Source organism: Geotrypetes seraphini, chromosome 2 (genome assembly GCF_902459505.1).
Source record: "Geotrypetes seraphini chromosome 2, aGeoSer1.1, whole genome shotgun sequence".
NCBI classification, from domain to species: Eukaryota; Metazoa; Chordata; class Amphibia; order Gymnophiona; family Dermophiidae; genus Geotrypetes; species Geotrypetes seraphini.
In genome coordinates, this window is record NC_047085.1 from 482,855,489 (window position 1) to 482,872,892 (window position 17,404).

The 17,404-nt window shown below is 46.9% G+C and overlaps 1 protein-coding gene across 2 annotated transcripts in view; it reads left to right on the forward strand.

Annotated features, from left to right (window-relative positions):
• The window catches only part of VIPR1 (vasoactive intestinal peptide receptor 1), a 418,060-nt gene that overhangs the window by 358,204 nt on the left and 42,452 nt on the right, over positions 1–17,404 (forward strand). For both annotated transcript variants that reach the window (XR_004538192.1, XM_033931776.1), the window contains exon 8: positions 15,692–15,752. Coding sequence is in view for 1 of the 2 variants with exons in the window: in XM_033931776.1 (XP_033787667.1) it covers positions 15,692–15,752 (61 nt within the window). In the remaining variant the exon portion in view is untranslated. The remainder of the gene's footprint in view (positions 1–15,691; positions 15,753–17,404) is intronic.

Sequence of the window (17,404 nt, forward strand, 5' to 3'; positions counted from 1 at the left end):
GCTTTCGGTGTTCTATGTGGACACTGTTGCATTTAGAAAAGGCCTTTCACACTTCCACAGTTCTAGAAGCTGCACATTCGTCTATGACATGCCTCAAAATCTGTTTCAACCTGTTTCATCTCTTAGCACTCTGATAGGTTCTAAAAATGGAAGCAGAAAACACTGACATTTTAGTGATGTCATCACCACAATGAGGAGTGATGCAGCCCTGGAACGTGCCAGCGGATGATGCAAGTGGACTGAAGCAGCAGAATAAATTTTAGGTCTAACTTCCTAGGGCACAAGCTGTGGGCCAGTAGCCCCCATGATTGAGTCTTTGGCTGGAGAAGCTCTCAGGGATCAATCTATGGACCTTTTTCATGAACAGAGGGAATCCTCCCTTTCAGTCCCAAGCCTTGGCTTGAAGGCCTTTGCTTAGAGAAGTGGTAGCCCTGCAGGAGTCTGGAGAAGGCTAGGGGCCTTAGGCCTCATCTTCTAGGACTTAGTCATCTGAGGCAGCAACTCCTCCCAGGATACAACTCTACCAGACAGGAAAGAAGAGAGGAATTTTCTCTCCATGCCTTTTCCCTCATCTTTAAACTAAAACAAAAGTCAAAGCAGCAGTTTGTAGGCAGCCAGAGTCCTTTGAATAAGAAAATATTGGAAGTCAAAATCTAGAGGAGATAGACTGGACTTGATGGTCAAGGGGAAAGTGACAAGAGAATGAGGTTAGGTTGGAAGACCGTAGGGAGTTTATCTCCTGTTCTGGCAGTGTTTTTCAACAGCACTGGAAGAGAGCAGCTCTTTAAGGTGGTTCTAGTGGCAAACAGCCATGTGAGTAGGATCCAAAGGTAGCTGAGCTGAGAAGGGTCAGTAGTCTTGGCAAGACCTACACTGGGGGCAATGTGATACTTCAGTTCGTGCTTGCAGTCGATAGTACCATGAAGGGAGCAAGGTTGGTTATGTTCCAGGCTGTGATGTGGACTGCCACTGGTGTAGAAATCTTAACTCTAGCCCGGTTGTCAGTGGGAATGGTAGTCATCCTTCTTTGCATTTGAGACATAGGTGCACACACTGATGTTCGAAGACTGTGGGAGCCCTGATATTGCTCTCAGTGGGAGGCTGGTATTGCTCTCAGTGACCCCCCCCCCCTTCTCTCTTTCCTACCAGTAACTGGTACTGGCTATCTCAAGAGTCTCTCCAGCCCCCTAAATATGTTGGGACCCATGCAGTATGCACATTTAGAAACAACAACAAAAAAGAGATGAGAATTCCCCATTCGTGCTCCTGTTTAGGTGGAATTCACGGCTGTTTCTTGTCTATTCCCCAAAGACCTTTGTAACTTCAACATAGGCCCCTTTTCTTCATATTGGGACAATAAAGGGAATTGGGGGGGGGGAAAGATGCATATCTGTTCTTACGTTCTGTGATATTGCTCTAGTAAAGTGAGCCATAGTGACGGTCCATTCTATTGATCTATAATGTTCTGCCACAAAATTGATTTGTACGAGTTGTATGAGGTTGTTTTATAAGATGATCCAGCCTGTACCTGCATACAGTGGCTTCATATTGCTGTTACACGAGGTGGAATCATACGATTAATCTATATGGCTCTTCGGTTGTTTCAGATCTGCCTTGTCAGTAATAAGCTGACCAGTCCAGATCTGTGCTGTGGTGGTGATGATGTCACTGCAACGTCAATGTTCTCTGCCTTCTTCTGCTTTAGAGCACACCTCATTCATCTGGACTGGTCTAGTGGCATTTAAGGAAAGGAAATTAGCAAGTAAGAGCATGCTTTGCCATAAAATAGCTGTCTAAAAAAAATAACTCCCACTGATCATAATGGAGTCTAACTTATTTAATGTTTGTTGAATGCAGCAGTGCAAGATAACAAGTTAGTGAATGAGGCTATCACGTGGGCAGATACTTTTGGCCATGTAAGCTTAGACCAGTGTCTCTCAAGCTTTTTTTAGCTCCGGCACACTAAATAAAGCAAATGTTTTTCACGGCACATTATAACTGAAATTATAAAATTGCAAAATCAGGAAAAAATTTACCCCCACCCCCTTACAAAATTGTAGTGTGGTTTTTAGCGCCGGCTGTGGCAGTAACAGCTCTGACGCTCATAGGAATTCTATGAGCATCAGGGCTATTACCACCAGAGCTGGCACTAAAAACCGCAGTACGGTTTTGTAAAGGGGGAGGGGTAAATTTGAGAGTTATTTATTTAAAGTTCTTTGTTATGTATGTGTAATTGTAACAATGGTAAAACTAAGGTAGATAGAATAGAATTATTAATCAATGCGAAGGATGTGCTTGTTTTTGAGTGCAAATTAATTAAAAACATGGCTCGATAGTCGACAAGTAAACACACATTTTATCATCCACCATATGCAGTTGTTCTCTTTTTTTCGATTTAATTTCTGTCAGAGCTGAAAATCCAAGTTTGCAAAGATAAGAAGATCCAAATGCTAACAAAGCCTTGATTGCTTTGTTGCTCAAGTTAGGATAACTACCTCCTAAAAAAATAAAAATAAGATTACTTGCCGTTAGTTGTAAAGGACCAATCATGTCAAGGAATTATGCTTGTCTGTGCACCCAGACACTCATAACATTGACAGACTCTTGCGTACGTGACGTACATGTCATCTATTCTAATGTATATTTATGAAGGACATTTTTTGAAAATAAAAGTAAAATGCTGGAATCTCTTCGGGGCACACCACTGTGCCCGTTGTACACAGTTTGAGAGACATTGGCTTAGACAAATTTTCAAAGAGAAATTACTCAAGTACTTGGACTTAAGCCTACCCAACTTTTTCCCCTCCCCCTCTAGTTCTATGCCTAACTAAACCATAGAAAATTCCATGCATGCAGTAAATTTAAGACTGTAATGATTGCCCCAGCTAGCATCTGCTCCTTTATTTTATACTAGCTGATGCCCCGGCGTTGCACGGGTATTTAATTATAGCAATAACACTGTAAATGGATTCAAATAAAGATACTTTAAAGTGGTGAATGAAATTATTGTTTTACAGCTTAATAAAAAGTACAATATTCAAATTATAATGTGAAATATTTGACAAAATGAATACAATACAACTAACGCAAAACGTGATTAAAAACAACATTTTTAGTTTCACCTCCAGGAGCAAGAACATATAAATTGTTGGGTGAACCCACCCTTGAGCAAGCAACATAGAGTTGTGGGCCGAGAGACCCCCAGAACATATCACCCCAGGTAGTGAGGGATCTGCATACCAAGTTTCGTTCAAATCGGTCAAGCCGTTTTGATTTACTGTGAGAATGGCAGCTGTTTACATTTTTTCCATTGACATGAATGGGTGATATCTAATTTTCTGTTTGTAGCTCCGCCCATGTGTGCAGGTGGGCCGCGAGACCCCCAGAACATATCACCCCAGGTAGTGAGGGATCTGCATACCGAGTTTCGTTCAAATCGGTCAAGCCGTTTTTGAATTACTGTGAGAATGGCAGCTTTTTACTTTTTTCCCATTGACATGAATGGGTGAAATCTGATGTTCTGTTTGTAGCTCCGCCCATGTGTGCAGGTGGGCCGCGAGACCCCAGAACATATCACCCCAGGTAGTTGGAATTACTGTGAGAATGGCAGCTTTTTACATTTTTTCCATTGACATGAATGGGTGAAATCTGATGTTCTGTTTGTAGCTCCGCCCACGTGTGCAGGTGGGCCGCGAGACCCCCAGAACATATCACCCCAGGTAGTGAGGGATCTGCATACCAAGTTTCGTTCAAATCGGTCAAGCCGTTTTTGCGTGATCGCGGCACATACACACACACACACATACATACACACATACATACCTCCGATTTTATATATATAGAATTAATGAAGGTATGCACATTATGATTTCTGCCACTTTACGACTGCAGGTGTGTCTTTAGGCTGAGCAACTTTCATAGTGACATGTGGCCAACAGGCAACAGTTGCCTTGATAGTCTGTGTGAATGTGTCCAGCTCTCATTTGCTGTTTGTAGAATTGGCATTTATACGAGGTGAAATAACTCAGTGAAAAACCTGAAGCGGTCGCAGCTCCCTGAAGACGCTGATCCAGCAAAACACAGTCCCGGGGTTGGGCCGCCTGAGCGACATGATTGTCGAGTCCAGCGGTGATAGCAGGAAGCATAGACTATAATCATTGTGGTTGAGCAACATGAGACTGGGGCAACAATTTGCAACACAGCAAGAGAACGTGTGATAATTTTTTTAAAAAACGGGACAATATGGTGTTGAAAGGAACTGAGAAGGCTTTGTTCCAGTCCAGGTTTTCTGGCCCAATGGGGTATTCCCGTTGAGCTATTTTATAAAGAAAACAGTTGTGTAGTGTGATTTGTTCACAGAGAGTGTGGTTTGATAATATGTGATTTAAATCAGTGTGATATAAATATATTTATTATGTGGTAATAAAAAATGATAAGTGCAATAGAAGGCTTCTTAAAGTTAGTAGGTATTTATTGTTGAGTTAGCTGAAGCCATTTTAAGTAATCTAAAGCCCTGTTTGTACTAATTGGTAAGATGGGGTTGGGGGGGGCAAACTGCTTCAGGCACCATCTCGGTGGGGTGCTGGCACCTCTCTGCCCCCCCCCACGCTATGCTCATGCCCTCCTTTCCCCGCTCCCCCGTACCTCTTTAAAAGGTTTGCCAGCGTGAGCAACTACTCTCCTTGGCTCCCTTTGAAATCACTTCCGGGTTGGCATGATGATCTGAACTCTCTAACTGGCACTGATTTTTTTTAATTTTATTTTTTCGGCGCCGATATGCTCCTAAGCTCAATGAAACGCCGTTCAGATGACATTTTTAACTGAGTTTCAAGGTGCCTTTTGGCGCCTAAACAATCGGCAGAGGAATGGCATCTCCGTAGGCGCTTTAGGTCGCTTAACGCCACGGTGGACGTGGCTATCACCAGAAGCGGTGTGAGGCGGCCTAAAGCACCCGCATAAGTGCGATGCACAAGAAAGATCGGTCCAGGAAATATAGGCCTGGAAAACCTGGCCTACATTTCCGGCGCCTATCTTTCCTGGAGGCGCAGTTCTGTATACGGTGCCATCGCTGGATTGTCATGTGATTGGCAGACACCGGTTTCGGCATCGTATAGAGCAGGGGTGTCAAAGTCCCCTCCTCGAGGGCCGCAATCCAGTCGGGTTTTCAGGATTTCCCCCAACGAATATGCATGAGATCTATTTGCATGCACTGCTTTCATTGTATGCCAATAGATTTCATGCATATTCATTGCGGAAATCCTGAAAACCTGACTGGATTGCGGCCCTCGAGGAGGGACTTTGACATCCCTGGTATAGCGAATCCAGGCCTATATGTCTAAATAAACTTTTTGGACTTTCTCTTATTTTACATAATTGTGTTACATTTATCAGTATTCTGTGAATCGCGTCTGGCATAGGATAGCTATTACGCTATATTTTCAACTTGCATGGCATTATCTCAGACAAAGAGCACCCTTCTAAAATGTATTTTTCCCCTTCCTCAGCAATGTCAGCGTTATGTCCATTAAAAGAATCACCAGCCTTTGGTTTCTCTCTCCATGTTAATGTTTATTGTCTCTCCCCATGGCAAGCTGTTATCATTGTAGGCACCTGAATCAATAAGTTAATGCTGTGTTAATAACCTTGCCTTTAAGTATTAATAGGTTTCCATTGACAGTTATCTCTTTCTCCATGGTGATACCGTAGAGCTGTGACAACTACCGTAATAATATCTGCCTTCAAAGTGCTATTAGTATCTGTATCTGTGCCCAGAATGCTGAACAATTAGAGGGTCATTTTAAAAGGCATTTATATGGGTGGAACAGTGTCATGCAGAAAGAATCCCTCCTAATTTATGCGCATATAAATTTGTTCTGAACTGAATGGAGGTGTCCCCAGGGATAGGGCTGGGGAAGGATTAGTGTTTACACACCTACATTTTAAGATATGCATGCACTCGGGGCAGGATTAATTCTTTGAGGGTCCCTAGGCATACAAGTACACTGGGCCCCCTAGCCTTGCCCCGCCCATTCCCCACCCCTGCCCCGCCCATACCCCGCCCCCTTTTATTTGTCCGTTTTCTTATTTACTTCTTTATTTCCACTTGTATTTTTTTTTTTTCTTCTATTATAAAATTCAAAACAAATAACAAAGATTACCATACCAGTGCCAGTGTACAATTTTAGTTCTATGCAAGCCCCAAACATCTCTGAACAAATGCCCCCCTTCCTTCCCTTCCCACCTACTTGCCCAGGACTTTAACTCGGAACCCTTTCCGTACGTATATAAAAGTGTTCAAATGCATTGCAAAGCAGCAATACTAACCGAAACATAAGTCTATATTAATAACCAAGTTTGCAACGCCTCTCAACTGTCTCACTCTGTCATCCAACTTTAACCCATATCCATAATAATAATAAAAGGCTAAGCGCGCATGCGCTGTCGAAAATCCGTGCGTCCTGGTGGCATGAGCTGTGCTTCTGTGCCAGTGCTCATGGCGCCTGCGCTAGTGCTAGCGCGTGTGCCAGCGACTCCTCCCTCCCACTGCCGGTCCTCTTCAAAGCGGCCTGCTGAGGTTCGCCAGCCACTATAGCGAACCTTGCAGGCCGCTCTAGCAAATCCAGGGACAGAGGCTGCAATCGGCAGCGGCTGCTGCTACTCCTCCAGCCGCCTAGTTCCTCTCCGCCGGCCCCGGCTGGCAGCCCCCTCTACCCAGTCCTCTCTGCTCCGGTGGCCCGCGCAGGAGAAGGAGCGGATGAAGCAGGGAGACTGTGCAAAGGGAAACAAGGGGGTTGATGGGACAGGAAGGGGAAAGGGAGAGGGAGGAAGACGAGGAATCTCTAGCACCCGTTAATGTAACGGGCTTAACCCTTTCAGGACCGTAGGCCAATTTTTGTGGTTTTGACGACATTTTTATGGTAAAAAGGGCTTGCAGATGCCAAAAAATTGATTGTTTTTGTGAAATATCATTATTTTTTTTTAAAAAAAATCAAACTTCTGGCTTATGGACAGTGTGGCAAGTGAATCTTCTCGTCAATCTGGCAACGACGCTAATGAATTAATGTCGGAACCAGTTTGTTTACATAAAGGCAGTATCATATGGAATCCGTACATATCAAATTTAGAACTGTAGACTATCCCAATCAAAATTTATAGGATTTTAAAGTTATGGGACAAATATGTCCCTTGGTCCTGAAAGGGTTAAAGACTAGTGTGTGTATAAACAACCAAATCTGTAACTCCTCTGGTACGTTCCACTCCATGTATGTTAATTTGTAATGAAACAACAAGGCAAGCGGCCCACCAAAGAATCCAACGTGGAGCAAAAGAAGATCGGCAGACAATAAGGAGATTCAAATCAGGTTTATTAAAGGTGCTCCCAGGGACCGTGCCTGATGCATTTCGCCAAACAAGGCCGGGCAATGCTAACAGAAAACTATGCCTTTCATACTGTGGTATGCAGGGTATGCCTGCTTGGAGTGTCCCTAAGGTAACAGAGCAGGTTGAGGCTGTTAGAGACATTCCAGCTTTGAGAAAATCCTGAAACTGGTGTTTTCTCCAGATGCACCAGAGGGAGCAAGAGAGCAGATGGGTCTGAAGTTCAATACAATAAATAGTTTTTAATCAGGAAGCAGGCAACTGCAGAGTGCCATAGAACTCTTTCATTTGGGGGTGGGGCACTTGCCTATTAAATGCTAGCTGCACTGCTAAGAGGGAAGGAGGTGTCTTAGGACAGGAAAAGAGAACAGTCCGGACTGAGGAAGTATCCAAGCCGCATGGCCAGGGAGAAGACAGGGCTGAGGGTCAGGCAACAGGAGAATTTCCATAAGCCATGGACATAAGAGGCAAATGCAGACCAGCAAGCAATAGAGGGCTGTCTAAACTAAGGCAAGTGAGAGTATCATGAGTATGCTGACCGTGTTTAAAAGTGGAGTGGTTTTACCTCTTGCTGATGACCAGACTTTGAGTTGCTTCTTTTATAATAAGGAACTCTTTGCTACACAGTATTGTGTGATACCCAGGTTCTAGGAAGAACCATTGAAAGTTTTATTTTTCTTGTGGGTTGTTGGTTTTTTTTTTCCTCTGGGCTTGTGTAAGAGATTGTTGATTAGCCCAGCACAGCTCTGAGAAGAAGTTTTTTTTGTTTTCTTTCCTGCTCTAACTCACTGTTTGAACTCAGGGTGAGAACAGAACTCTTTTGCAAAGATTCTACCTGTGTGCACTTCCTGCCTGCCCCCCCTTCACTCCAGACCGACAACAGTCTGACCAACCTCCCTGCCCTGTGGCCGCGAGTCTAAATTACAGCAGCCAAGCGTTGTAGTTGCATATGGCTGCCGTAAAGGTCGTCTCTGATGCAACTTCTGGTTGCGTCAGAGATGACCTTTATGGCAGCCACACGCAGCTTCAATACTCCAGCTGCTGTAATAAGGTAATTTAGACTCGCGGCCACAGGGCAGGGAGGTTTGTCGGATCGGGCCTGTTGTCGGGCGGAGGGGCGAAGCGCCACGAAGGTAAGGGGCAGGGAGGGAGAAAGGGAGCTCTTTCAACACCATTCACCACTGAATTTTCTGGACCTGGCCAGCTGTGCACCTCCCCTAAAGCTGCACCCGGGGCGGACCGCATCCCCCCTTTGGTACGCCACTGAAAATGATCACCGTATTTCCATTTTCTATTTCTAAACATTTATCAACACAGCTACAATACTACTTTATCCTATAGCAAAAAAATTCAAAAATAGAAAATTTTTTCTACCTTTGTCGTCTTGATTTTCATATAGGCTCTCTATCAGCTGAATTATGTATTTGGGTATTCCCATTTGCGCTAGAGTTCTCCATAGTTTATTGTAATCCACACAGTCGAAGCTTTGCTGTAGTCGATGAATCAAAGGTATAGGGGGTTTTGGTGTTCTTTGCTCTTCTCCAATATTCATCTAACATTGGACTAGGACTCAAGCACGAGTTGATGGCATTTAACAACCTTTCTTGCCCAGTTTCTGCTTTCCTCATCTTGTCATTTTCTTCCTTCCAGACACTGTCTGCCCCTTCCAGAAACTGTCTGCCAACCTCCTTCCATCTTTCCATTTCTCCTCCTGCCCCCTTGGTCTGGCATCCATCTTCTTCCCTCTGTTCCCCTCATGGTCTGGCATTTCTCTCCTTCCTTCCCCCCTCTCTCTTCTCATTTTTTCCACTCAGATCTGCTATTTTCCCTCTTGCTCTGGCATCTCTCTCTTCTCTATTTTCTGCTTCTGTCTAAATTAAATTCTCTCTTACTATTCAGTCCTCAGTTTCCCTCTTTTCACTGTGTCTACCCACAGATTGCCACCCCTTTCCATCACCCCTCCACTATCTCACTAACTCTCTTATTCCCCCCATACAGCATATGCCCTTTTTCTTTATCCCCTCCTTCCATCCAGTATGTGTTCTCTTTCTCCACTTCCATTCAGCATCTGCTCTCCCCTCTCAACTGACATCCGTATGCCCCCTTCTCTCTCTCTCTCCTGCTCTGCGTCTCCACCCCAGGCCCATCTCCCTCCCTTCCCCTCACCTAAACAGCGATGACAGGCCCCAGTATCGACAGACAGATCGGGCCCCCCCCCAAGCATAGACGGCAAGATCCTCCCGCCCCCCTCCCGCCAGCATAGGCAGCAAGATCTGGCCCCCCGCTTGCATAGGCAGCAAGATTGGCAATGGCAGCTGCAAGCGGTGCTCAGCACAAAGCTTCCCTCTGATGCAGCTTCCTGTTTCCGCCTGTGCGGTTTGCGTCAGAGGGAAGCTTTGGGCTGAGCACCACTTGCAGCTGCCATTGCCAATCTTGCTGTCTATGCAGGGGGGGCCGATCTTGCTGTCAGCCGTCTCTCCCTCCCTCAGTTGCCATTTTGGAAAAAAAAAAAATAGAAAGTTGACAGTGAGTGTTTGCCCTCCTTCAGCAGGCCCCCCTCACAATTTTGGGCCCTAGGTACGTGCCTACTAGGCCTATCCTTTAATCCGGCCCTGAATGTGCTGCCACCCCCACCCCCTCCCCCACATAGCTAAATGGGTTAATTTAGGACAGCTCAAAGTCTGTCGTAAATTAACCCGCTTAGCTATGTGACCCTGGCACTGAATATTATCACCAGAGAATAACCACAAATGAATCCAAGGACATGACACAGATCCATATTTCAGCACATGGCGCCTGCCTCAGGGGTCATAATGCTTAATGGAGAGCGTACTACATTTACAATTTGGAAAGCACCCTCATCAGTGACAGTAATATACTGTATATCAGCAAACAACAATTGCAAAATACTATCCTCCCCCCCCCAAAAAAAAAACCCAAAACAAACAACCACACACACATCCATATTTATATTTAGTATATATACACTGTTTAGAGTCTAAGTGGTTTGCATTCAGGTACTCAAATATTTCTTCCTATCTGTCCTGCGGGGCTTACAGTCTGACTAACATTCCTGGGGCAACAGATTGTTAAGTGACTTGCCCGGTATCATAAGGAGCAGCACTAGGCTTGAATCTGAAACCTCAAGGGTTCTGAGGCTGCAGCCCTGAGGCCACTCCTCCATATCCCTCTGACCAGACCTGCTACCGTATATACTCAAATATAAACCGGGATTTTGGGTCCCAGTTTATGTTCAGGCCAACGCCCCCTCCCAGAATTTTTTTAGCCTGTTGTCGCCACTAGGCTCTGTCCCCTTCCTCCTCCCTGCCCTATTTTCATACCTCCTCCAACTCTGGTGGAGGTGCAGCGGGCAGGAGCAAGCTCTCTGAACTCATGCCCTGCTGCTAACCAGCAGCGCAGATCCAGTTTCTTCAGCTGAGCGGCACGAGCAGCAGCGTGATTTGGCGCTGCTTCTCAGCGCCGAGCGGCTTCCTTACTGGCTTGGGGCTGGGTGCAGAGCCTGACAGGGCAGGGCACTTGAATATTAAGCCACCCGACTTATATTAGAGTCAACCATTTTTCTCCCTTTTGGGGGGGAGGGGGAAGGGAGTCTCGACTTATATTTGAGTATATACAGTAACTCTCCTATATTCAGCTTTTGTGGGTCATCTCCCACGCTCCTGCTAGGGAATGGAAATCTCAGGCTGATGGCTTCTCCCTCCATCAGCAACAAGTGACTGTGTTACTATGTCGTCATCTCCTGCTGCCATGGGACTAGAGGTCTGCACGGGAACGGGGATCGCAGGGATCCCGCGGGTCCCGCGGGGATCCCGCGGGTTCCCCCCCTGGCCCACGGGACTCCCACGGGGACGCCCCCTGGCCCACGGGACTCCCACGGGGATGCCCCCCTGACCCACGGGACTCCCACGGGGACGCCCCCTTGCCCACGGGACTCCCACGGGGATGAAAACAACCTACCTAAATTCTGGCGATGCAAGCATGCAGCTTACAAGTCTGGCGTCGCGTCGGGAAATAGCCATGTTGAGCAGTGAGCTCAGCACGTACACAGATGAAAGCCTTGCTTGCTGATTGGTCCGGCGGCCCCGCCCCACCGTGCCGCCGGACCAATCAGCAAGCAAGGCTTTCATCTGTGTACGTGCTGAGCTCACTGCTCAGCATGGCTATTTCCCGACGCGGGCATTAGGCTGTTTTTTGTCATTTCGGGTGGGGGATGGCAGCGGCAGCAGCAGCCTGAAAAAGAAATCATCCTGGCCGGGTTCGGTGTCATGCTCCGGAGCTTCTACAGCCTTCCTATCTCCCTCTCCCTTCTACCTGCGGCTCTCTTCGGCAACTCAGCAGCAACGATCGACACAAGCTTCTGGCGTCGGGGCCTACCCTCTGCGAGTCCCGCTTGTTTCAACTTCCTTTTTCCACAAAGGTGGGACTCGTAGAGGGAAGGCCTCGATGTCGGCAGCTTGTCTTGATCACCGCTGCTGACGAGTTGCTTAAGAGAGCCGCGGAGCAGGGGGGTGTTGCCAGGTGCAGGTAGAAGGGAGAGGGCCAGATGCAGGACTCGTGGGTGAGGGAGGAGAAGAGAGAGGGGAGAGAAACAAAAGGAAATATTTCATACTGGGCTGGGCCGGAGTGGAGAGAGGGTGGAAAGATTCTGGCTACAGGGTGCAGTAACAAAGGAAAAGGGGGGAAAGCTGAAAATGGAGATAGTGACACAAAGAAGAGAAAGGGTAAGCAGGACCTTCTGAATAAGGATAGAGATACAGAGGGGACATGAAGAGGAGGTGAAATAGAGACATAGAAGTAATGCTGAAAAAGTGTGTGTGTGGGGGGGGAGATAAAGACATTGAAAGGGCAAATGGTGAATATGGGGTAAAGACAAGGACAGAGACAAATGAAGATTCTGAAAAAGTGGTGAGATACGGATATAGGTGAGATGGACACAAAGAAGGGTGATGCTGGAAAATAGGTGGAATGGTAATTCTGACAGACACAGAAGGGAAATGCTGGATCAAGGAGAGATGGGGCTCAGGCTGGATGGAATGAGGAGAAATGCCTTGTTGGCCCGGAACTTCCTCTCCTACGTCAGAATTGACGTCAGGGAGCGGAATGCTGGTCAGCGCGACGCTTCTGCAGGGAAAGCTTGGGACAGCGGTGGCTTGGGGACTATTCCCCGATGGCGGTGGCAGCAAACCGAGTGGCTTGGGGGAGGGCACGGAGAAAGAAAGAAAGGGGGCAGACAGAGAGACAGAAAGAAGGGGGAACAGGGAGACAGAAAGAAAAAGTTGGGGGAGAGAATGAGGTCTGGAGGAGAGGAAACATACAGGAGGCTGAAAGAAAGGAAGAAAGATTGGATGCACAGTCAGAAGAAGAAAGTGCAACCAGAGACTCATGAAATCACCAAACAGCAAAGATAGGAAAAATGATTTTATTTTCAATTTAGTGATCAAAATGTGTCTGTTTTGAGAATTTATATCTGCTGTCTATATTTTGCACTATGGCTCCCTTTACTAAACCGCAATATTGTTTTTTAGCGCAGGGAGCCTATGAGCATTGAGAGCAGCGCGAGGCATTCAGCGTAACTCCCTGTGCTAAAACCTACTATTGTGGTTTAGTAAAAAGGGAGGGGGTGTATTTGTCTATTTTTGTATTTTGTTACCGAGGTGACATTGCATAGAGTCATCTGCCTTGGGAAATGTATATGGCAGATATCTTTGTTTTGTGTTCAAAAGAAAAGGAAATGCATTTCTGGTTTTATTTCTACAGTGTTGAAGTACTTGTTGGCCCTTGCTGTGACTGGTGGGGATCCCCAAGCACCGCCAGCAGAGGACCTCCTCTAGAGATGGTCAGAACTCCCCTCCACCAAGCGCAGCAGTCGCTGGCAGCATCCATGAGCCACTGAGGTGCCAGCATCTGTGACTCAGGGACGCTACTGCTGCCTGCCAAGCTTGGCAAAAGGGACCCCAGGCCAACTGCAAAGGAAGTCCTCAGCTGACAGTTTGTGGGTTCTCATCAGCTGAGTATTTATATTTTATATTTACATTAGAGGTTCTGGTAGAAACCCATTTACAAAGTATGTATTCTTCCCAATTAATATTTCCAAATTAATAGTCTCTTTGCTTATTTGTAAATGGGTCTCTACCAGAGCCTTTAATTCAGTAGCATAATTAAATAAAATAACTATTTCTGAAGTTTATAGGGAAGGATGGTGACGGAGGGGATTCCTCGCGGGGACGGGTGGGGACGGAGGGGATTCCTCGCGGGGACGGGTGGGGACGGAGGGGATTCCTCGCGGGGACGGGTGGGGACGGAGGGATTCCTCACGGGGACGGGTGGGGACGGAGGGATTCCTCAAGGGGACGGGTGGGGATGGGTGGGATTTTGGCGGGGACGGGTGGGGACGGGTGGGATTTCTGTCCCCGCGCAACTCTCTACATGGGACCAGGCTTGCAATTAGAGCTGCAAAATCTCTTATCATAAGCTTTGTGCACTACAGGGTCCTCAGCTAGCATAAACACTCCTGCTGGGTAGACAACAGTTTGTTGTACATCACACCCTTTCATGTGACTGTACTACAGGGCACAGCTCATTAACATTGCGCTGGACAGAGAAACAGAAATAGGCTGAGCTCTTCTGATATTCAGCTCTGCGACTGCACCATTCTGTTATCTCTAAATACTTTAGGTGGAAGATGTTTTATATACCGTATTTTCACGTAGATAACGCGCACCCGTGTAAAACGCGCACACGGGTATAGCGCGCGTGAAACCGAAATATATGTAAAATAAATTTTGTATACCGTGCACACCCGTATACCACGCATGCTACCCCGACTCTCCCGTCGCCACCCGACTCGACTCTCCTCTGGCCACCCCGACTCTCCTTTCGCCCGCCCCGACTCTCCTCTCTCCCTTGAAGTCCTGTCCCCACCCTGAAAGCCTGATGCCCCCCCCCCGACGTCCGATTCACCCCCCCGCAGGACCGCTCGCACCCCCACCCCGAAGGACCGCTCGCACGCACCGCACCCCCACCCCGAAGGACCGCTCGCACGCACTCCCACCCACACCCGCACCCCCACCCTGAAGGACCGCTCGCACCCCCACAGCCTCCCGACCCCCCCCCCCATCATGTAGAAGCTCCTATAGGTGTCCTGCTGCTTCCTCTTGGCGGTCCCGGCCCTTCTGTGAGCCCTGCGCCTGCGCTGCTTCCTCTTCCGGCGGTCCCACCCTTTCTCTGACGCAGGGCTCACAGAAGGGCCGGGACCGCCAAGAGGAAGCAGCAGGACACCGGTAGGAGCTTCTATATGATGGGGGGGGAGGCTGTGGGGGTGCGAGCTGTCCTTCAGGGTGGGGGTGTGGGTGGGAGTGCGTGCGAGCGGTCCTTCGGGGTGGGGGTGCAGGTGCGGGTGCGTGCGAGCGGTCCTTCGGGGTGCGAGCGGTCCTGCGTGGGGGGTGAATCGGATGTCGGGGGGGGGGGACTATGTAAAAAATAATTTGTACAACGCGCTCACGCGTATAACGCGCAAGGTTATGCACGGTTTGTAAAATCGTGTATAACGTGCGTGTTATATGCTTGAAAATACGGTGTGTGTGTATATATATATATATATATATAACTAACAACACTTTTTTGAATATACAGTATAATCTCGTTATAACGGACTTCAAGGGACCTGGAAAAACAGTCCATTATATCCAGAGTTGCATTTTTTAAAAACTTTAGTTAGGTCAACTTGAAACAACGTAAAATCGATGAACAGTCACTGCACAAGCATATCAGCAACATCAAGAACAAAACTCGGCAAAACATTGGTATGGCACAAAATGATTGCAAAACCAGAACACTAAAAGATGTTCTAAAGCACTATGTCGTACCTTACTGGCAAGTAAAATACTCTGTCATTTTCTTCTGGGCTGCATTTTGATACAATATCACTGACACGCCAAGCGCCTTGTAGGCGGAGCCTGCATGTCCGTTATAGCCGAACAAAACTACGGCTAAAAGCGGCTCTGGGGACCAAATTGGTTGTCCATTATATCTGAAAGTCCGTTATATGCGAGTCCGCTATATGCAATGATTTTCTTCATGTTTATAAAGGCGCATGGCCGGGACCAACGGACCTCGTCCGCTATAGGCGAGGTTCCGTTATAAGCGAGTCCGTTATAACGAGATTATACTATACTCAAGGAATAGCTAACTGTAGGAGATTTGGACTCTTCAAATATTCATGTTTTGCTACTTAACAAATATGATTTCTTGAGGTGTTGCATCTGTTATTTACACAGATTTTTTATGACGATAGGTGCACCGACAGTATTTATCACAGCTTGGACCATCTGTAGAATCCATTATGAGGATTTCGGGTAAGCATATGTGTTGACACAGGATCAAAGAGTAAATTCTGCATGTGACCATATTTTTCATGAAGTTGATGAAATGCTAGGTCCCACTTTACAATAAGCCACCTGATGAGTTCTGCCTGTCTTCACAAGATATTTAAATACCACTCAGTACAGTGATTAGAAAACGTAGGCCCTCTTTTACCTAGGTGCGCTAAGCGCTTTAGTGCATGTTTAGCGCACACTAAATCAACGTGTGTACTAACCGTTAACATGTCTATAGGATAACATGCACGCGTTAGCGTTTAGCATGCGATAATATTTATCGCGCGCTAAAAAGCATAGCGCACCTTAGTAAAAGAGGAGACTAGTACTCAGAAAAATGCTTTTTTCAGTTCAATATTTTTTTTATTATATTTTAAGTGTATGACAATAAACATTATTAGCACACAACAATCAGGAGAGTCACTTACAAATTAGCATAATTAGGTCAATATAAACGGTTTTCATTGCAACACGAATTTATTGAAATACAGAAGAATTTTTTTTAGGTAACTTTCAATGGGTAACTATATACGACTTTTTGAGTGAAATGAAAGAGGGTAAAGTTTTTCCATGGCATGTTGTTCGTATCCGCTATAATAAAACCCTTAGTGTGCATGCGCAGTTGAAACTCCATGCGTCCGTGATCCATGATCTGTGCCTCTGTGCCTCCGCATGCACAGTAGAAGGAGCATGGTTTTGTGTGGCGGTTTCCACATGCGCAGTGGGAAGAAGGAGCCTGCGGCGGTTTCCTCATCTCGACAGCGAGTGTTGGAGCCTGCGGTGGTTTTAACATTGCCTACCCTCCGTGATGCTGCGAAAATCAGGAGACTTCTCCGTGTGCTACAGACTGCCTTCCCTCCACGACGCTGGACAGGGGGGAGGTAAAAGGAAGGGAGAAAGGCTACTGTTGGACAGAGGGAGCAGGGAAGGGGTGCTGCTGGACAGGGGGAGAGATGAAAGAAAGACAGACCGGAGGCCAGGGAGAGAGAGATAAAGAAAGACAGACAGCAGGGGCAGGGAGAGAAACAGAAAGAAAGACAGACAGGAGAGAGAGACAGAAAGAAAGACAGACAGGGGCCAAGGAGAGAGACAGAAAGAAAGAAAAACAGAAAGGCAGGGAGAAAGAAAGAAAAACAGAAAGAAAGAAAGAAATGCCTAAGTCTACACATCTATTCTAGCACCCGTTAATGTAAGGGGCTAAAAAACTAGTTTCTTATACAGTGGAACCTTGGTTTACGAGCATAATTTGTTCCAGAAACATGCTCATAAACCAAGGGCTGGGCCTTGAGCATCTACACATGCTCAAGGCCTTCTGGCTCTCGTTGTCTCGGAGATCTCTCGGAGAGAACGAGAGCCAGAAGGCATTGAGCATGCGCAGATGCTCAAGGCCCAGCTCAGGAAAAAGGCGGGATCTTTCCTTAAATGGCACCGGCACACAGCAGATGGAGTAAGGAGCTTGTTTGGGTGGGCGGGCGGGCGAATGCTGCTTCCAGCTCGGAGGTGCGATTCGGTTCTCACAGGGGGGCGGAGGGTGTGATGCCGGTTCCAGCGTGGTGGGGTGCTCGTTTAGCAGGATAGTGCTTGTTTTGCAAGTTAAGGTTTGCGGGAGTGTTTTGCTCATCTTGCAAAAC